At 41.8% G+C, this 22,778-nt stretch overlaps 1 protein-coding gene across 2 annotated transcripts in view; it reads left to right on the forward strand.

Moving 5' to 3' along the window:
• Window positions 1–22,778, forward strand: part of LOC126354641 (inter-alpha-trypsin inhibitor heavy chain H4-like) — a 100,975-nt gene that overhangs the window by 73,608 nt on the left and 4,589 nt on the right. For both annotated transcript variants that reach the window (XM_050004414.1, XM_050004423.1), the window contains 3 exons: window positions 5,099–5,152; window positions 14,333–14,404; window positions 18,412–18,530. In XM_050004414.1, coding sequence (XP_049860371.1) covers window positions 5,099–5,152; window positions 14,333–14,404; window positions 18,412–18,530 — 245 coding nt within the window. The remainder of the gene's footprint in view (window positions 1–5,098; window positions 5,153–14,332; window positions 14,405–18,411; window positions 18,531–22,778) is intronic.

The following is a 22,778-nucleotide window of genomic DNA, read 5'->3' on the forward strand; positions in this document are numbered from 1 at the left end:
ACGAGCAACAGCTCGAAACATGCCCCGTCGCTCAGGCGCAAGAGGACAGGGGCAGTATAATGCTATACGAGACATTCACCTGCGCCAGCCATGGAAGCTGGGTAGTAGTCGGAGACACCTCGATCAATGTAGACTACTTAAAATAAATTACGGATAACTTACATCCATCTATGGTTGACGTTTTCACCGACGACAATGACACCATCCGCCACAGTGGTTTGAGAAGCACGGTAGTGAACTCACATTAGTGTCTACGCCACCAAATTCACCCAATATGAACCAGATGGAGCACATTTGTGTCGCTGTCGGTCGCCACTACCTGCCCACAAAACACCGGCCACTAATTTACGAGTATTGTGTGACCAGTTGTGAGCCAACATGCTACTTCGCAGCTGACATTAAAGTTCTGGCTCATTACTGTATGTCCTCATGTCTGGACAACGTCCAGACCATAATACAGCAGTAGCATGTGCTAGATGGCGATCAGTTTGGCTTTAAAAAAAATAAAGGCACCAGGGAAGCAATTCTGACGTTGCACTTGATAGTGGAGGCAAAACTAAACAAAAATCAGGCCATTTTCATAGGATTTGTCAACCTGGAAAAAGCGTTCGACAATGTAAAATGGTGCAAGGTGTTCAAAATTCTGAGGAAAATAGGGGTAAGCTATAGGGAGAGACGGGTAACATACAATACATACATACGACCAGGAACGAAGCGCTTGGGTTAAAAAGGGTGTTAGACAGGCATGTAGTATTTCTCCCATAGTGTTCAATATGTGCATCGAAGAAGCAATGATGGAAAGAAAAGAAAGGTTCAGGACTGGAATTAAAATTCAAAGTGAAAGAATATCATTGCTACGATTCGCTGATAACATTGCTATCCTCAGTAAAAGTGAAGAACGATTACACGATATGCCGAGTAGAATGAACAATCTTGTGAGTACAGAGTTTGTGCTGAGAGTAAATCGAAAAAGGGCGAAATGAGAAGTAGCAGAAATGAGAACAGCGAAAAACTTAACATCAGGATTGATGGTCACAAGTAAATTAATGAAGTTAAGTAATTCTGCTACGTCGGCAGAGAAATACCTAACGATGGACGGAGGAAGGAGGTTGTCGAAAGCGGACTAGCCCTGTCAAAAAGGGCATTCCTCGCCAGGAGAAGTCAAGCATTATTATCAAACATTATCCTTAATTTGAGAAAGAAGTTTCTGGGAATATACGCCTGGAGCACAGCATTGTTTGAGTGTGAAATGTGGACGGTGGGGAAAACGGAACAGACGAGAATCGAAGCATTTGAAATGTGTTGCTACAGGCGAATGTTGAAAATTAGGTGGACTGATAAGGTAAGGAATCAAGAGGTTTTGCGCAGAATCGAAGAGGAAAGTAATGCGTGGAAAAAACTGACAAGGAGAAGGGACGGTATGATAGGACATCTGTTGAGATATCAGGGAATGACTTCCATAGCACTAGAGGGAGCTGCAGAGGGCAAAACTGTAGAGGAAGTCAGGGACTGGAATATATCCAATAAATAGCTGAGGGCCTATGTTGCAAGTGCTACTCTGAGATGAAGATGTTTACACAGGAGGGGATGAACAAAAAAGAAAGTATGTCGTTCAATCCAAATGGATCTTGAAGCGAATTTATCTTGTTAAAATCCTATGTGTGAAGTGAGACGAAAAAAAAAAGTTCGTACTACTGAAAACCTCGGCGCATTCGGCAACGTGTATCATGTTGGCTTAAACAATTCAGGTGATACGAGACTAGTGGCGAGGAGCGTCGTCTTGCAGCTAAAGTACGCTGCGAACATCTTGAATCCGTAAAGTTCCAAATAATTTAACATTTCACTGTGGACGAGTGCAAGAAGCGTCGCACAATTTTTTTTTTTTTTTTTTTTTTTTTTTGCAGAAATTTTCAGTATCGGAACTATCTCGTTCCATTATCGCGGTTTTCTGACCAACAATCCTGTGCTGCCTCGTATGTTTTAGGACGTATTATGAGGCCTGTTCTCGAAACTTGCAAGGTTCATTCGCTCGGTAAAGATATCCGCCTGATAAATGGGTGCCCTGCAACCAAACATGTCTAAATCCGCTGTTGGTAAAATTTTTGAAGTAAGGTGAATTTTAGATGATGAAGAAATTGAAGAAATGTACGATGAAATAAAAGAAATTATTCAGATAGTGAAGGGAGACGAAAATTTAATAGTAATGGGTGACTGGAATTCGAGTGTAGGAAAAGGGAGAGAAGGAAACATAGTAGGTGAATATGGATTGGGGCTAAGAAATGAAAGAGGAAGCCGCCTAGTAGAATTTTGCACAGAGCACAACTTAATCATAGCTAACACTTGGTTTAAGAATCATGAAAGAAGGTTGTATACGTGGAAGAACCCTGGAGATACTAAAAGGTATCAGATAGATTATATAATGGTAAGACAGAGATTTAGGAACCAGGTTTTAAGTTGTAAGACATTTCCAGGGGCAGATGTGGACTCTGACCACAATCTATTGGTTATGACCTGTAGATTAAAACTGAAGAAACTGCAAAAATGTGGGAAATTAAGGAGATGGGACCTGGATAAACTGAAAGAACCAGAGGTTGTACAGAGTTTCAGAGAGAGCATAAGGGAACAATTGACAGGAATAGGGGAAAGAAATACAGTAGAAGAAGAATGGGTAGCTCTGAGGGATGTAGTAGTGAAGGCAGCAGAGGATAAACTAGGTACAAAGACGAGGGCTGCTAGAAATCCTTGGGTAACAGAAGAAATATTGAATTTAATTGATGAAAGGAGAAAATATAAAAATGCAGTAAATGAAGCAGGCAAAAACGAATACAAACGTCTCAAAAATGAGATCGACAGGAAGTGCAAAATGGCTAAACAGGGATGGCTAGAGGACAAATGTAAGGATGTAGAAGCTTATCTCACTAGGGGTAAGATAGATACTGCCTACAGGAAAATTAAAGAGACCTTTGGAGAGAAGAGAACCACGTGTATGAATATCAAGAGCTCAGATGGCAGCCCAGTTCTAAGCAAAGAAGGGAAGGCAGAAAGGTGGAAGGAGTATATAGAAGGTTTATATAAGGGCGATGTACTTGAGGACAATATTATGGAAATAGAAGAGGATGTAGATGAAGACGAAATGGGAGATACGATACTGCGTGAAGAGTTTGACAGAGCACTGAAAGACCTGAGTCGAAACAAGGCCCCCGGAGTAGACAACATTCCATTAGAACTACTGACGGCCTTGGGCGAGCCAGTCATGACAAAACTCTACCAGCTGGTGAGCAAGATGTATGAGGCAGGCGAAATACCCTCAGACTTCAAGAAGAATATAATAATTCCAATCCCAAAGAAAGCAGGTGCTGACAGATGTGAAAATTACCGAACTATCAGTTTAATAAGCCACGGCTGCAAAATACTAACGCGAATTCTTTACAGACGAATGGAAAAACTGGTAGATGCAGACCTCGGGGAGGATCAGTTTGGATTCCGTCGAAATGTTGGAACACGTGAGGCAATACTGACATTACGACTTATCTTAGAAGAAAGATTAAGAAAAGGCAAACCTACGTTTCTAGCATTTGTAGACTTAGAGAAAGCTTTTGACAATGTTGACTGGAATACTCTTTTTCAAATTCTAAAGGTGGCAGGGGTAAAATACAGGGAGCGAAAGGCTATTTATAATTTGTACAGAAACCAGATGGCAGTAATAAGAGTCGAGGGGCATGAAAGGGAAGCAGTGGTTGGGAAAGGAGTGAGACAGGGTTGTAGCCTCTCCCCGATGTTATTCAATCTGTATATTGAGCAAGCAGTAAAGGAAACAAAACAAAAATTTGGAGTAGGTATTAAAATTCATGGAGACGAAGTAAAAACTTTGAGGTTCGCCGATGACATTGTAATTCTGTCAGAGACGGCAAAGGACTTGGAAGAGCAGTTGAACGGAATGGACAGTGTCTTGAAAGGAGGATATAAGATGAACATTAACAAAAGCAAAACGAGGATAATGGAATGTAGTCAAATTAAATCGGGTGATGCTGAGGGAATTAGATTAGGAAATGAGACACTTAAAGTAGTAAAGGAGTTTTGCTATTTAGGAAGTAAAATAACTGATGATGGTCGAAGTAGAGAGGATATAAAATGTAGACTGGCAATGGCAAGGAAAGCATTTCTGAAGAAGAGAAATTTGTTAACATCGAATATAGATTTATGTATCAGGAAGTTGTTTCTGAAAGTATTTGTTTGGAGTGTAGCCATGTATGGAAGTGAAACATGGACGATAACTAGTTTGGACAAGAAGAGAATAGAAGCTTTCGAAATGTGGTGCTACAGAAGAATACTGAAGATAAGGTGGATAGATCACGTAACTAATGAGGAGGTATTGAATAGGATTGGGGAGAAGAGAAGTTTGTGGCACAACTTGACTAGAAGAAGGGATCGGTTGGTAGGACATGTTTTGAGGCATCAAGGGATCACAAATTTAGCATTGGAGGGCAGCGTGGAGGGTAAAAATCGTAGAGGGAGACCGAGAGATGAGTACACTAAGCAGATTCAGAAGGATGTAGGTTGCAGTAGGTACTGGGAGATGAAGCAGCTTGCACAGGATAGAGTAGCATGGAGAGCTGCATCAAACCAGTCTCAGGACTGAAGACAACAACAACAACAAGGTGAATTTAGGAGTGTGTATACACGGGCGTTTCTGAAAAACTTATCTCACTGATACGCGAGCCGTGCCAAGCTGATAACTGATAATATCCATAGCCATTTTGAATTTTCAAATTGTCTCATTGACAAATTTTAAATTGGCAGCATACCGTCAAGGTGAGCTTGACGTCAACGCTTACCCCTCACATTCCCTTGGACAGAGACGATGCACATCATTTTGCTGTGTACTAACATGAACATGGATCTGTACACTTTATTTCTATATATTTCTTCAGTAAATACTTTGGTCAATGTACGAACAGTGTAAATCTCTTTGGCGGAGAGAAAGCAATTATTATCTTATCAACAGCCTAAAAGAAATTTTAAGGGTGTTAAGGAGACTTGATGCGTGAGTGATTTTATGTTCGCATTTAATTATATGTCCTCTGCTTTTGTTTTGCAGTGGTGCCCAAGCCTTTGGATCCATCCCCACCTTTCTGCTGCCCTCCTGATCTAGGTGAGTTACGTGTTAACGATTCTTTTATTTGACTCAGATTAAAGATAAAAATCAAACTGCGTTCATTTTTCAATAGTCCTATTTGTTAGTCCAGTCGTTGGTAAACTTAGTGGTGACTGTAATTTCTATAGAAATACTTATGTGCCAAAGGAAGATGAAAGCAACGTAAGCAGTGGCGCTGCACCTTTATCAAGATTTGACCATTCCTAATCCATTCGCAAGTTGCAGGCAGGAAGACTGCCTTGTGAAATACTTCCAGATAAATCTGAATTCCTCTTACGACATTATCATCGGGTATGTACGGCAGGAAGCAAGATATTTTTGAGTCATTTCCGAAGTCAAGCTCTCATACTTGTAAAAGTAAGCTTTCATGTTATACACAACTACTTTCTTCTAAAATCTCTCAGTAAAGAACTTTGAAAATTATTGAGATGCGGTCCGACCGACACAATAAACCCTTCTCTGAGTTTTCTTTATGTATTTTATTAATCTAAAATGATAACCGTCCCACACAGGTGGATTAACTCGGCAATAGTTATGTCTTCTGTTTTCTGTGCGATCTCCTTCGTAGATGAGTTATTCTTCCCTATCATTCTTACCATAAATTCCCAGTTTGGCCTTCTCCGGCCTCGCAGTTAGATCGAATGGTTCGTTCCACATTGAATGGCTTCCTGTTGACAACATTGCATATTTAACGGTTGTGGCTGATTCCGTTGTTGGTCGGCTATGATGTAATAACATTATATCAATGCATCCGTGTCCTTAACTTCAGGAGACACATTAGTCCACACAAACGAAATGACTGTGGTTTACCTATCGAAACTGTAGGCCCCAAATTATTGATATTGAACGTATGATACTAAATCGATCACACGACTTTGGTGGCGTGAGTTGTGGTAAATAATTTGCGAGCTACCACGGAAACTTGCACGATGTATGTCGATAGTGAGATGGGATGTTTGGTGTCGTAGAAGTTTCTTCGGCCGATTGTCTGACGTGGATGAATCTAATTTCACGCTTATGTAATGTAGAGCATTGTTTGAATTTTTCCGAAAATATGGACTAATAGCGGATGATGGAAGGAGAGATTTTGGAGAATGAAGTGGGACGAGTCCTATAAAAGTTCGTAAGAAGAGTTCTGATAGTGAATCACAATTTCATTCTGGAAGCTGTGGTAAAAGAACGACAATCGGGAAAAATGCTAGGTTTCACTATTCAAAATTATCCATCGAGACCAGCATAATTGTTATATTTTGCTGGATTAGAGAGTACTTTCTGCAAGCAACAGCATCAAAAACTGACTTATCCATCAGTACGGTGTGCGGCTATTTTGTGTTTTGCAGAGAAAGCTGTTATGTAATAGCGACAAAATGACAATGTACCGATCGGCGGACGAAATATAGTTGTGGAAGTGGACAAGACGCATATAGCAAGAAGGAAAAACCAGAGAGAATGACCTTTAAAGAATAAAATCGAACTTATTTGGTGGCATAGAACGAGAGTCCCAGAAGTGATATGTGGTATGACAGCTCTCGAGAGACAAGTTCACTTTATTCCGTTTGATACAGCACTTTACACTGGCCGACAGCAAAGTGGTTACAAACGGCTTTCTGTCCTACAAGACGTTAAAGGCAGAAGGGTTCAACCACGAGTTCGTGAAGCATTGTGTAGAGTTCGTATCTTCCGATGATCTCAGTGTGCACACGCAGAAGATCGAGCTGCTGTGGAAATCGGTGAAATCTTCTATTAAAAGAGAAGAGCGTCCAGGACAAAGAGAGCATGTGATGTTGTACCCATATTTGCGCGGCAAAAAGGAAATCCTCCGGTAGCATGCACATCAAATTGACTTTTTCATGACGACAAAGCCAATGACTAATGAGGCAAGTCGTTTCCTTTGTAATTACAGGTATTTTTATTTCTGAAGAAGAAAATGTCACCAGTTATGGCAAAATTCGTCCTTCATCTGATTCAGAAGACATTTCAGATATTGATACCTCAAATGATATCTGCAAGCCGTTCAGCTGATTCAGTCTAAAGGCAAAAATCTCACATAGAGCTTAGAACCTTTATCGCAAACTGAAAGAGCATCTAGTGCAAGCGTAAGAAAACTGACACCTTGTCTGTCAAGATAGGCTGCCAGCATAGTATGTGATATAAAACTATTTTTTTTCAAGTTATTAATAACAATAATATGCTGACTATTGTGGTGGAAATGACTAATATTGAGGGTCGAAGAGTTTATGGGGATAGCTGGAAAGCATTAGATGCAATTACACTTGAAGCCTACAGTGACCTGTTATTACTGCCTGGTGTGTATAAGTCATACAGTGAATCATCAAAGAATCTGTGGTATCCAGGATCAGATACACTATGTGATCAAAAGTATCCCATCACCCGACTGAAAATGACTTACAAGTTCCCAGAATGAGATTTTCACTCTGCAGCGGAGTGTGCGCTGATATGAAACTTCCTGGCAGATTAAAACTGTGTCCCCAACCGAGACTCGAACTCGGGACCTTTGCCTTTCGCGGGCAAGTGCTCTACCATCTGAGCTACCGAAGTTTCACTTACAAGTTCGCCCTCCATCGGTAATGCGGGAATTTAGTATTGTGTTGGCCCATCCTTAGCCTTGGTGGCAGCTTCTACTGTCACAGGCATACGTTCAATCACGTGCTGGAAGGTTTCTTTGTGATTTGAAGCTCATTCTTCATGGAGTACTGAACTGAGGAGAGATATCGATGTCGGACGGTGAGGTCTGGCACGAAGTCGGCGTTCCAAAACACCCCAAAGGTATTCTGTAGGACTCAGGTCAGAACTTTGAGCAGGCCAGTCTATTACAGGGATGTTATTGTCGTGTAACCACTCGGGTACAGGCCGTGCATTGTAAACAGGCGCTCGATAGTGTTGAAAGATGCAATCTTTATCGCCGAATTGGGGAAGCAAGAAGGTGCTTACAACATCAGTGTAGGCCAATGCCGTGTAAGTGCCACGCAAAACATGGGGTGCAAGCCCTCTCCATAAAAAAGATGACCACACCATAACACCACCGCCTCCGAATTTTACTGTTGGTACTACACACGCCGGCAGATGTCGTTCACCGGGCATCCGCATACCCACACCCAACCATGAGATCGCCACACTGTGTACCGTGATTTGTCATTCCACACAACGTTTTTCCACTGTTCATACGTCCTATATTTACGCTCCGTACACCAAGCGAGGTGTCATTTGGCATTTACTGGCGTGATGTGTGGCTTATGAGTAGCCGCTCTTTCATGATATCCGAGTTTTCTCAACTCCCGCCTAACTGTCATAGTACTTGCAGTAGATCCTGATGCAGTTTGGAATTCCTGTTTGATAGTCTGGATAGATGTCTGCCTACTGCATCTTCCGACGCTCTTCAACTATCTGCAGTCTCTGTAGTCAACAGACGAGATCGGCCTGTACGATTTGTGCAGTGCGTGTTCCTTCACGATTCCACTTCACTATCACATCGGAAACAGTGGAAGTAGGGATGTTTAGGAGTGTGGAAATCTCGCGTAGATAGGTATGACACAAGTGACACCCAATCACCTGTCCACGTTCGAAGTCCTAATATGAAAAACGTATGATTTTGGGGGTGTCCGGAAACTTTTGATCACACAGCGTAGAGCCATTTTTCGTGCCGTAATGTCGATGAAACAGTTCCGCAGCATCTCACATCTGTTACTTCTCGATAACAAGTCTGATCGAAGAGCACGAAAAGTAAACGACAAGTTGGCATCTATAACAATTCCGTGGTTTAAGTGTTGTAAAAATATCGACATTGTGTGGTAGTGCCACTTCTTATGTTTTCAAGACACTAATCTAACTGGATAATTACCTGGACAAGCATCTGAGAAAAATCAAGATACCATGGTCGTTATGGATCTGAAACATAAGCTGAGAAGACAAAATGTCACTTTTGACAATTTCTTCACATCATATGCAATACTCCAAGGCCACCTCAGAAGACGTCTTACAATGCTGGGAACGGTGAGAAAAAATAAGCTTGAACAGTCTCATATATCAAGCAAAGACGATATTCTTACATCAAAGTTATTTCTTACTGAGAATATCAGAGGCGTATATTACTTTAGCAAGAAAGAAAAAAAAATGTAGTCCTGATGAGGAAATAAGCGACACATAAGATAGAAAACCAAACATAGTATTGGACTACAACGCAAGTAAGGGGACAGTTGACACATTGCATCAGCTTATTGTCACCAACACATGCAAGAAGAAAATCAACCACTAGCCAATCATTATCTCCTACAATGTTGTTGATACTTTCGCCTACTGTGCTTTTGTGCTGTGGACAGAAATAAATCCAGAGTGAAAAAAAATGTTCTTTACAGAAGAACATGACTCGGCGAATTGGCAATACTCCTAGTTACTCCTTACACTGAAGCTAGAAAAATGGAGCCGCGAAAGAACAGTCAAGCGGCCATAGTCCGTCAACACCAAGCTCCGGTGTTGGCAACCAAAACTGCAAACGAGACGGATGCAAATACTGTTTTCATGTTGTGACAAGACACCAGTGAAATGTTCAAACTGTAACAAAAATGTCTGTTGAGCTCACGTTAGATACCACTGCTGAAACTGTGGAATTCTAAATAATACTCTCTTCTAATTTTTCCCGTGTCTAACATTCTCCACTCTAAGTACAATTCTCCTGCGGAATAGTTCATTGAAAGCCAGAGCTTACATCAGTGTTGAGACTGTTGGCATGTAATTGTGTAAAATTTATTCATACAGATCTGTTCCGAGCGTTCCGGAACCTATACAGAAAATTGGAATAGAGATGAACATAAACATCATTTCCGCCCTTTTTATTGCTCATGAAAACCACACATTGCATGTTGTACCACCATGCAGCGAGACCTTCAGAGGTGGTGGTCCAGATTGCCGTACAAACCGCTTCCTCTAATATCCAGTAGCACGTCGTTTGCATTGATGCATGCCTGTATTTCTGTGGCATACTATCCACAAGTTCATCAAGGCACTGTTGGTCCAGATTGTTCCACTCCTCAACGGCGATTCGGCGTAGGTCCCTCTAGGTGGTTGGTGTGTCACATCATCCATAAACAGCCCTTTGATTCTATCCCTGGCATGTTCGATAGGGTTCATGTCTGGAGAACGTGCTAGCCATTCTAGTCGAGCGATGTCGCTAACCTGTAGGAATTCATTCACAAGACATGCACCATGGGGCGCTAATTGTCGTTCATGATGACGTATGCCTCGCCAATATGCTGCCGATATGGTTGCACCATCGGTCGGAGGATGGCTTGCACGTATCGTACAGCCGTTACGGCGCCTTCCATGACCAACAGCGACGTACGTCGGCCCATATAATGAGACCTCAAGACAGCAGGGAACTTACACTTTGCTGCACTTGCTGTACAGTGTGTCTAATGCGTTCAGCCTGACCGGGTTGCCTCCAAACACGTCCCCGACAATTGTCTGGTTGAAGGCATATGCGATACTCATCGGTGAATAGAATGTGATGCCAGTCCTGAGCGGTCCATTCGGAATGTTGTTGGCCCCATCTGTACCGTGCTACATGGTGTCGTGGTTGCAAAGATGGACCTCGCCATGGGCGTCGGGAGTGAAGTTGCACATCAAGCAGCCTATTGTGCGCAGATTGAGTCGTAACACGACGTCCTGTGGCTGCACAAATAGTATTATTTAACATGGTGGCGTTGCTGTCAGGGTTCCTCCGAGCCATAGTTAGGTAGGGGTCACCCACTGCAGCAGTAGCCCTTGGGCGGCCTGAGCGAGGCATGTCATCCTCAGTTCCTGTCTCTCTGTATCTCCTGCAGGTCCAAACAACATCCCTTCGGTTCACTCCGAGACGCCTGGACACTTCCCTTTTTAGAGCACTTCCTGGCACAAAGTAACAATGCTAACGCGATTGAACTCGCTATTGACCGTGTAGGCATGGTTGAACACAAACAACACGAGCCGTGTATCTCCTTTCTGGTGGAATAGCTGGAACTGATGGGCTGTCGGACCCTCTCCGTCTAATAGGGGCTGCTCACGCACGGTTGTTTACATCTTTGGGTGGGTTTAGTGACATCTCTGAACAGTGAAAGGGACTGTGTCTGTGATACAATACCCACAGCCAACGTTTGTCTTCAGGAGTTTACGGAAAATGGGTGATACAATTTTTTTTTGATTGTTTGTATATTGTAACAAATAAACCTACATTTAAAATTATAATAATTTCAAACAGAAAATCACCACGCACTTTAAATACCATACCGGGTCATTATGACCCAAAAAAGCATATTCATAGCTTTCCGTAAGATGGTCAGCAGCGTAAAGCTTTTCTTAACGTTCTTGAATGGAGTTATGCGTGTAGGCTAACAGATATTAGCATTGGAAACCGGCTCCTTTAATACTGTTGCAATATTATCCTGGATAGATTATTACGAATTTGATAACCACGTTTGGATGGCTTTCACTAAAGTAAAGGAGAAATCTTTTCATGGAATTTTAGTCAGTAACTACTTCTCTCACTTGAATCGATAGGAATGACCATTCCAGTAAATAAGAGAGATGGCATTGGAAGATGCTCCATTTGAGAGTGGAACGCTGGAGATGCGGATTAAAAGTGGAGTCTTCTACTCGTAATTTCTAAACTATGACTGCTGAGAAATCATGTGTATCTAGATTTAGCCAAAATTTTGCTATGAATGTCTGTTAGTGCAAATGTTTCAGTGCACCTATGACACTCTCCCGCACATGTAAGAACTAGTGAAAATCCTTGAAGCAGTTATTTTTGTTATCTTGATTTTCATACGTTGGAAATTCCCTGTTATTACCGTCCGCAACCTTCGCAAGCACTGACTGGCTCAGTGGTCCAGGAAAAGCCGGCCATATCTTTTATAGACAATCTTTTTCATTGTCATAGAGGAGCCTTACATCATCACATTAAAGAATCGAAACCTAGCACCAATAGCCAGGACTGAACTAATACGATTGCTGCATTTAAAGTCATCGAATTTTGTTGTTCGTTTAACATTACAGGAACTGTATTCGAAGGATTCCACAGACAGAAATCTCTATTATGCAGATAAAATTCAAAATCCATTTTTCAAGCACGTGAACCTTAATTCATCTACATCTACATGACTACTCTGCAATTCACATTTAAGTGCTTGGCAGAGGGTTCATCGAACCACAATCATACTATCTCTCTACCATTCCACTCCCGAACAGCGCGCGGGAAAAACGAACACCTAAACCTTTCTGTTAGAGCTCTGATTTCTCTTATTTTATTTTGATGATCATTCCTACCTATGTAGGTTGGGCTCAACAAAATATTTTCGCCTTCGGAAGAGAAAGTTGGGGACTGAAATTTCGTAAATAGATCTCGCCGCCACGAAAAACGTCTTTGCTTCCATCCCAATTCGCGTATCATATCTGCCACACTCTCTCCCCTATAACGCGATAATACAAAACGAGTTGCCCTTTTTTGCACCCTTTCGATGTCCTCCGTCAATCCCACCTGGTAAGGATTCCACACCGCGCAGCAATATTCTAACAGAGGACGAACGAGTGTAGTGTAAGCTGTCTCTTTAGTGGACTTGTTGCATCTTCGAAGTGTCCTGCCAATGAAACGCAACTTTTGGCTCGCCGTCCCCGCAATATTATCTATGTGGCCTTTCCAACTGAAGTTGTTCGTAATTTTAACACCCAGGTACTTAGTTGAATTGACAGCCTTGAGAATTGTACTATTTATCGAGTAATCGAATTCCAACGGATTTCTTTTGGAACTCAAGTGGATCACCTCACACTTTTCGTTATTTAGCGTCAACTGCCACCTGCCACACCATACAGCAATCTTTTCTAAATCGCTGTTCAACTGATACTGGTCTTCGGATGACCTTACTAGACGGTATATTACAGCACCATCTGCGAACAACCTAAGAGAACTGCTCAGATTGTCACCCAGGTCATTTATATAGATCAGGAACAGTAGAGGTCCCAGGACGCTTTCCTAGGGAACAGCTGATATCACTTCAGTTTTACTCGATGATTTGTCGTCTATTACTACGAACTGCGACCTTCCTGACAGGAAATTACGAATCCAGTCGCACAAATGAGACGATACCCCATAGGCCCGCAGCTTGATTAGATGTCGCTTGTGAGGAACGGTGTGAAAAGCTTTCCGGAAATCTAGAAATACGGAATCAACTTGAGATCCCCTGTCGATAGCGGCCATTACTTCGTGCGAATAAAGAGCTAGCTGCGTTGCACAAGAACCACGTTTTCTGAAACCATGCTGATTACGTATCAATAGATCGTTCGCTTCGAGGTGATTCATAATGTTTGAATACAGTATATGTTCCAAAACTCTACTGCAAGCCGACGTCAATGATATAGGTCTGTAGTTCGATAGTAATAGCATTACTTTATAATGTTTCAAATTCAGCCGAAGGAATTGGGCTGTATAAAATCATTTAATTGAGGAAGCTTGTGGAATACATGAGGAAACATATCAGATTCACTCAAATTCCAGATTCTAGGCGTATTGTCAAGATTAACCTAATTCCCACAAGTACCAGTCGCATCACAACGGAAACAGTGTGTGTCCAGTTGCTGTAACAACATCTACATCTACATTTCTACTCCGCAAGACACCTTACGGTGCGTGGCGGAGGGTACTCTCTACCATTACTAATAGTTTCCTTTCCTGTTCCACTCGCAGTTAAACAGATGGAAAAACGACAGTTTATATGCCTCGCTACGAGTCCTAATTTCTCGTATCTTATCTTCGTGGTCTTTACGCGAGATGTATGTTGGAGGCTGTAGGATAGTTCTGCAGTCAGCTTCAGACTCCAGTTCTCTAAATTTTCTCAATACTCCTACGAGTTGTTCGAGTGGTAAAAAATCTACCAGCCCAACTCTATAATACTACAGGGTCGTGAAAACATGTATTCTTTACACACACTTCATATCTGACGATTTTATTACCATACATGAGCAGCGTATCACTGTCTCTCAGTCGGAATTCCTTACTATAGTGAAAACGTGAAACTTTTGCTGGCAAAAGCTGGGGAGGTCTTTCTAGTTTCTAATAGTACAAATAAATGTTTATGTAACTGCAGTTTTAAGTTCACATTTACATGAATATCGTCTGCTTTTCTTTTGCAGAGATTCCTCAGGTACCTCCTTCCGGCCCATACGCAACCACATCTTCGCATCCTGGTGTTGCGGCTTCTTCCGGTGAGTTCACTAGATTGAAAGATACGGGTCAGGTGGCGTGAGTCGAAGATGTTAGAACACTTGTCTGCTACTTTCCTTTAGTCGAAACGAGACTAGGAATTTGGGAACATCCTGAAGCTCACGCGTTATCAAAATGTGTGTCATTGAATGATGAAACCAGTCTGTTGTCGCAGACCTTTCGGTACTTATCAGAACCTCTACGAACCCACATGTGAAATCCTTACAAGTTCTTCTTTTCAGGCATACGCCTTGATTTTATAAACCTATTTTCGACAGTCATGTCCTAATAGAACAACCGTGGTGTAAACAATCTTTTTCGTAGATAGGATAGTTCCAATATTTTACTAATAAACCGAAGTTACTAACATACTTCACCCACTAGCAGAAAAGAGAAATTTCCTAAAAAAAAGAGTGAACAGCCTAGGTTTATGATACTGAATGTTTTTAGCAAGTAAAACAGGTCGCTCCTTCAGCGCTCTCAAAATGAGGAAATTCGACCAGAAAAGAGAACTACTTGCATCAACAACCTGTAATTAAAATATGTACGGTACAACAATATGGCTGTCATAACACCAGTATTTTAAAAGTTTTTCTACATAACTGTTACCAGTTTAATTACTCTATCATGCGTCTTTTTTGGAATGTTGTATCTCTGTATACTGTGTTTTACCAAAAATGATTCAAGAAGTTATTAGTGAACAGAACAGCGCAGAAAAAACAAGTTTTTCTTTCTAAATTATCCGTAGCTATAATCACGCCTACTAACTTAAATACCTCCTTTAATTAAATAATCAGATGGGTTTTCTAGTAAAGGTTGTAATCAACGCTACTTCTTTTAGTTCATTCTTCGAATAGCTACTGGTTGTACGTTCTGGCAATTTGTTAAAGTTATTGAACTGTTTGATCTTAATCTTATGAAATTTATGTAAAACTCTTTTCCCTTGAACTATTTGCTGGAAATAACCACTATTTTGGTTTGGTGCGTCTTTAGGAGACATTGTGATATTAATTGTGCCTGGACTTGTTTCACCTTCAAAAACGACTAAATTAGCGTTTTATGAAGATTTTGTTTGCCTATGTGGCATTATAGAGGGTGAGACGCCGAATTTTTCGTTTTTACTTTTGACACGTTAAAAACATTTGTAATCTATTTACACATAGTGCCTCATGAGACAAACAGCAATCTGTTCTCGTAATTTCATTAATAACTGAGATACAGGCATCATTTTTTTCCTTAGTGGGAATTTGCTATTCTTCGTCGCCAGAGCAGTAGATCTCGCTGATACAAATTCAGGGATTCAAAATTTTGCTCATCTAACAAGAAAGTACGGAATAAAAATAATTGATATTATTGCTTTTTTTGTGCTCAAAGGAATGAGGTACTGTACAGCCCAAAGGAAGAAATCTAACGACAACATTTAAGCGATCGTGCCTCACATATCCGAATACAACTGCCTCTTCCTATCCACAGGTTTGGAAATAAGTGGTTTAGTGTGTATCTTGCTTCTGAAGAATTATCAGCAGGCCATTCTTCATAATGGAAACTCAGCATCTGGCAAGATATCAAGATCATATTTTCTAATGACGGCGGTACAATATTCACCCAGGAAGCTCTATGCTACTCCCCGTTCAACGTACTACTAATGACAAAATGACTAATCACGTGCTGTCCGATTATGGCACACCGCACGTACGCAATCTACTGTCGTTTATTACACACATGACGAAGTCGATTTGGGTTAATCGTTGACTAGTAGTGGATGACTCTCAGACTTACACCAATGTGACAAAAGTCATGGTATACCTACTGCTATAGTGGCGGATCTCCTTTTGCCAGCCACATTGCAGCAGATCGACTTGGAAGTCTGCTGCAGAAGTATTGAGCCATGCTGCCTCTATAGCCGTCAATAATTGCTAAAGTGTTGCCTTTGCAGGATTTTGTACACACCATAACGTCTCGATTATGACCCATAAATGTTCGATGGGATTCAAGCCGGTTGATCTTGGTGGCAAAATTGTTCACTCGAATCGTCTAGAATGTTCTTCAGACCAGTCGCGAAAAACTGTGGCTCGGTTAAATGGTGCATTGTCATCCATGAAAATTTCTTCGTAGTTTGCTACCATGATGTCCATGAATGGCTGCAAATGGCCTCCACGTAGCCGATGGGTTTAGTTGGACCAGAGGATACAGTCCATTCCATATAAACACAGCCCACTCCATTATGGAGCCAGCACCACCTTACACAGTGCCTTCTTCACAACTTGGGTTCATGGCCTCGTGGGGTCTAAGCCGGACTCGGACCCTATCAGCAGCTCTTACCAAGTTAAATCAGGACTCATCTGACTAGGCCGCGGTTTTCCAGTCTGGAACACAACCGATGTGGTCACGAGCCAAGAAGAGACGCTAAGGCGATGCCGTTAGCAAAGCCACTCGCGTCGGTAGTCTGCTGCCACGGCCCATTAACGACATACTTCACTGCACTATCCTAATGGATACAATCGTCGTATGTCCCAAATTGATTTCGACGGTTATTTCAAGCAGCGTTTCTTGTCTGTTAGCACTGACAACTCTACGTAAACGCCACTGCTATCGTACATTAAATGAAGACCGTTGGCCACTGCGTTGTCTATGATGAGAGATAATTTCAAAAAATTGGTATTCTGGGCACTCTCTCGACACTGTGGATTTCTGAATATTGAATTCCCTAACGGTTTCCGAAATGGAATGTCCCATGCGTGTAGCTCCATTTACCATTCCGCGTTCAAAGTCTGTTATCTCTCGTCATGCGGTCGTAATCACGTCGGACTACATTTCACATCAATCACCTGAGTACATGTGACAGCTCCACTAATGCATTGCCATTTTACACCTTGTGTCTTCGATACTGCCGCCATCTCTATATGTGTGTACAGACTTTTGTCATTTCAATGTGTAATCCCGTGATTTGTTAAGGTGGCCTCATACGTAAAGAATAATTTCCCCAAAATTTATTGTCTTACCAGGGAATCCACTTACAGTATTCAAAACGGTGAAGAAAATTACTAATTTTCAGCTCTTGATATAGAGAAATATGGAAATATTAATATATATGTCTAGGAGAATATGCAGAATGCTTTTTTGGCTGATACCGTCCTCTGTAGATTTTACCAGAAGTGATCTACGGATTTATTATAGCAACTGAGAAACCGTTTCTTTTGCAGTTTCGTTGGCAGCAGTCCTCCGTTGTATAAGCTTTCTTGTGTCTAACCTCCCATTCTCGCGATGACATTTCATTGTTTGAACGAAGGTGGATCGTAATTTCAGCATCTCCCTGCAAACCGTTCCTCACACAATACTGCTCCTCTTGATGTATGTAGTTTTCATTCGCCTTAAACTAAGTACAGATGGTGCTGTACCTGATCGACGTGGACAGTGATTAACCTGTCTTTCAGTTAATTCCCCCAAAGGTCAACACAGAACTAGCGATGCATCATGTATCTCGACGACACAGTTTCCCGTCAACAATAGCGTAAACATCAAGCACCTGTGTCTAAGCGGCGCATGTTTCCATGAGAGGGATTTGATCTCCAGATGACAGGCTATTAGACGGCGTCATCAGCAGGACAAAAATCCCTGTATTCGATGCATTCTTAATTTGTGATTTATTCTTGGACCTACGAAAGAGCTATATATGTGAATTTTGTTCCTTCAAGATCCGCTATTCCTCAGCAAAATGGTGTTGTATTATTTTTTTAAAAAAGTGGTACCTATATCACAATTATTAACAAGCGACAAGATATTGTTCTTTGTTTCATGAGTTCCAGTCACTGTTACTTTAGGAGGCAATAGATACAAGTGAGTGTATCGGGTGAAAAGCAGTTTCAGGTGAAGAACTGACGCAGCACATACTGTATATTAACTGACATAGCTGAATTCTGTTACTGCTCATTAATCATCTATAGAGCTTAAACCAGAAACGGAAAGTAATTTTACCTTTATTTATTCTGACCATTCGTATGCTTTACAGGACAACCGCAGGTGCTACGTATATGGGAGATCACGTGGCTAGGCAGTGTCTCGAATTCCTCACACGTCACACTAGAAGTAAACGGCACGGCACAGACCTATGAACTGGCACTCAGCAAGGTAAGGAAGTAGTTCAAACATTTTAGCACTGATATTGCTAAGTATCTACTTTAAAATATATGATGATGGATTATTTACGTGGTTTGTTAAAGGTAATAATAGCAGTCTGTTTCGGCTTTGATTGTATTACTTATGGTTGGCCGATATTGCCCCCTGTTGAAGTCATTTGTACAAAAACTGTTTTCTTTTTGATGGACGTACGACGCCGATTCAGTGCTGGAAATTCCCTGCAGTTTTTTGACAGTTCTTTATATCTTACCAAAACGTGATCTGCCTCGTACCTGTTTGTTATTTCACGAGAACTGTGTCTACAAACTTCTGCCATACAGATTACTTCTCTACGTCTTCAGGCGGCGGGTTGTACACATTTTGTGTCACTTCAAGATAAGCACATAATCTGAAGGCAGAATAAGGAGGTTTTGTAATCGGATTTTCTTTCAGAATCAGCCCGCAAGGGAAATTTAGTTTGTTCATTTGGGGCGTGACTGTATGTTCGACAAGTTAGGGAGTTGCGTCGGAAAACTTTTTTTTATCTTACACTCACTATTCCACATTGTACATTAACAATCTACTCAGTAGACACTGTTGCGACCTGTTGCAAAGCTTCGCACTAACTTCATAATTTGATTATTTCATATTATGTCATTTTTTAATAGAAAATCTGTTTCTCAATACTTTCCTGATCACAAGAAAACGCTAAGTACAGACACGTTGCGGTGTCTCCAGACGTAAACTGGAGAATACGTTCTGTGCGGGCTGCCCCTCGGACTGATGCGCTCAATCGACAGCACCTGCTGACAACCTACAAATTAGGGCTCTTAGTTACTCCGAGGGGACTGCAACAGAATGGCGAGGTGTCTTACTGGAGACAACTGCGATGGCTATGAACATAAAAACAGTTTGCAAGCTTCTTCACTCGCTAATTACGCCGTCCAGGTGTCCATTACAGACAACACTAATAATGCCCTAAGGCCGTGGTACACGAAAAAAGTAACAAGGGAGCACTTAGAATGGAACATCAATCAATGGCATCGCCTATGAGTGTAGGGTTTGTCTGACGTCAGATCATCGTGGTAGAGGAGTGCCGAGGCGATCATGCTCAACGGCACTTCTCTGACATGCAGTGTCACGTGTTGCAACTTGGAGATGGGTCAGTCAGTTTTTGGCCCGGTATCACGCATGTACGTCAGACCCCTCTACCGCTATCAAGAATAATTTCAGGACTGTGCAGTAGAGGAGAAGGAACTTCCAACTTATTATTCGGTTCAATAGACAATACTCAAGCTATGGATTCGTCTTTCAAGATGAGAATGCAGGAGCAGAACTTGCTCTCATCGTGAACACTTTCCTCCAGGCAAGCAGGAATCACCAGAATTGGATAATCTGTAATATCTGTTGACATACAGTCTCGACCACAAAGGGAGATGAGAGCATATTACAATGCCCGAGACAGAGGAACTGGGTAGTGAAAGTTAACCAGCAGTACATTCCGATTTCACAGACTACAGATATTAGCACATCTGACGGACTGTCTCTCTTATGAGCCTAGGCTTTCACACCAGAATCTATTGTAGCCGTCACGTTTAGCGCCAACTGTGTAGTACGGAGGAGGCGGTCTTCCTCATGATGAGGGTGTGGCCACCTTACAGTCCTTAAAAAAAGCTTTACCTTTGGAAAGATATTAACACATTTTACTTTTCACCGAATAGTGTTCATAGTGTGAGTCGCGTGAGTCATTACAGCCCTTCTATTTCGTGAACGGTTCAAGATATCGAAAACCAGGTTTCCAGCAAATTATCGTATGTAGAGCCAATCGAGATGAAAAAGACAGGTCCCTCACTATATTTTATGGATTACTAATGATTTGAGTTTGTGGATGTCTAACAAAAAAACGCGCTGTACATGAACTGCAGCATTCCACAGAGTAAATCTGAGCAATACAGACAGTGATTCAACTGACTTTCAGTTTCCACTCTAAAAGCCAACACACAACAACGGCCTATTTCTTGACGACTCAGGTTTCCATCGCGAATAGCGTAAACATCGCGTACCTATGCGTCGGTGGTGCAAGTTTCGTTGGAGAGGGGCACGAACTTCGCATGATAAATCATTCAACGACCGGGTAAACAGGACATACATCACTATATTCGTGTATTCTTATTCCGTGATTACCTGTGAGATCTAGAAGAAAGATATACCACTGAATTCGTCTCTCTGAGATCTGCTGTATTGGTAACATGCCTGTATCTCGGCTATGAATAAGGTTGCGAGAACACATTGCTGTTTGTTTCATGGGCCCATGGTAACTGTTCGTCAAGGTGAAAATTGTCCACTGTAGAGATGGGTCGTTCGCGACCTAACGGGTCCAAAGGGTCGGTTCATAAAGATCAAAGGAATGAGTGATGAACGAATTATAAGGAACCGTCCTTCATAGTTCACTTCGGTCACGCTTTTCTGCTTGCACGAGTAGTTCCTGGTAACGGGAAACGGTCTGTCTCGTTCCCACAACGGCACGTCGGCCGGTCTCGCTCCAGCCTCGGTCCCGTTCCCGTCTGCCTCGGTCACTCTCGGTGGGACTCGTCCTTCTTCGCATGGCCACTGGTCGCAGTTTCACTGCCGACTGCTCTTCGTTAGTTCAGTATAGAGTTGTTCGTTTCGTCCGCTGCGCATGCCTGTTCTAGATCCGTTTCAAATCTTTTTGAACTCTGAACTTCTGGTTCTTTTCGTATTCTATTCAGCGTCCACGACCGGTAATTAAAATATATTTTATAATTGCGTAAATTACATAAAATTGTGTGGTATGTAATACATACATCTTTTTTGGTAACAAAACGGCAGATCAACTCACTTCACTATTTCGATAAACAGCAGAAGAAATACTTATAGAAAGGCAATATTTTTTTTTTTGTTATTACACATGCAAAGGAAGTCGGCATGGCACACATAAGTGACCATTTTCTGTATTTTTTTAATCCAAGGTAAAGGAACATGTTCATTGTTATGGAAGGCACACCGACTTACAAGCGAATGAAGTCCGCATTCCATAATCGAGTGGCTGGTATCCCATTTTGTAAAGAGAATGTGATATCTTCTACACTATTATTTCAGTGTTACATGGTGGCGCACGGAAAATTGGCCCCGAGTACTAGACTGCTCATCGTCGCCTATCAATCGTCATCTATTGGTTTGAAGGTGTTTATATTAGCTTAGTTGTTATTTTTTCACTGCGTAATTATTACACGTTTTTCTATTCTGCTCGTAGCGGTCAACAAATCCTGCGTAATTGGCAAGCAGTATATACTCGGGTCGGTTTTTCGTGTGCCGCCTCATGTTATTTCACTGTGATCAGCCACATAATGCTACAGTTGGCTAAATAACAGGTTTTGGAGAATCACGAAAATTACAAGTGTGTGAATTTAGTTATGAATAAAAAAACTCTTCACCCCAGGATGGAGGCAATTGCCTCCCCCCCCCCCCCCCCCCTTTGGCGTCTTCCATCTTAGTAATTTATGCTGCGACTTTTCAGTTTTTCATAATCACCGTATACCGAGCACAAATGAACGGCAAACGAGTAAAAGTGGACGGTTCACCAGTGAACCGGTTCCCAAGGGTTAACGAGTTTGCCCATCTCTAGGCCATAGCTTACCTTAACAGGTCAAAAGTAATTTGAAGTGAAAAAGTTAGGCGTTTTTCACTGTACAGGGTCTTCAAAAATTTTATGACCGAACTGACAGATACTATGACGAAGACAACAAAAAAATATATTTCGTTTAGCAACTACATGTCAGCAGCTCATGTTCCGCGATCCTTAAGCATGAGTAACTAGATCTATGGAGAAGTGGATAATCATCGTTACACCAGTGCCGATTTCAGGTACCTAGTTTTGTGCCATCCTGTCGTTCGCATCTAGCAGTTAACCAGGATGTAGCGCTTTAGTGCCTGCTTGGCGGTCGCAATACGGCACACTCAACATTACACTTGGCAAGATCCTTGGGCCTCACCCCATCAGACTTCTTTCTGTGGGGCTACGTGATTGCTCGTGGATTTGCGTCTGTCCACAAGTGCATAGTGCGTTAACTTACTGTGTCATCTCTTGTGAATCGTACCTCATGCAGCCTGTGTCCTCGGATCTTCAGCGGGCCATATCTCAACAGGTATTGGTTTTCGAACGTATAATTACAGTTACTTTTTTTTCTAGTTTTGACCCCTAATACCTCCTGTACACACAGGAGCTACTTTTTGTAAATA

This window comes from Schistocerca gregaria, chromosome 1 (assembly GCF_023897955.1).
Source record: "Schistocerca gregaria isolate iqSchGreg1 chromosome 1, iqSchGreg1.2, whole genome shotgun sequence".
Taxonomy (NCBI): Eukaryota; Metazoa; Arthropoda; class Insecta; order Orthoptera; family Acrididae; genus Schistocerca; species Schistocerca gregaria.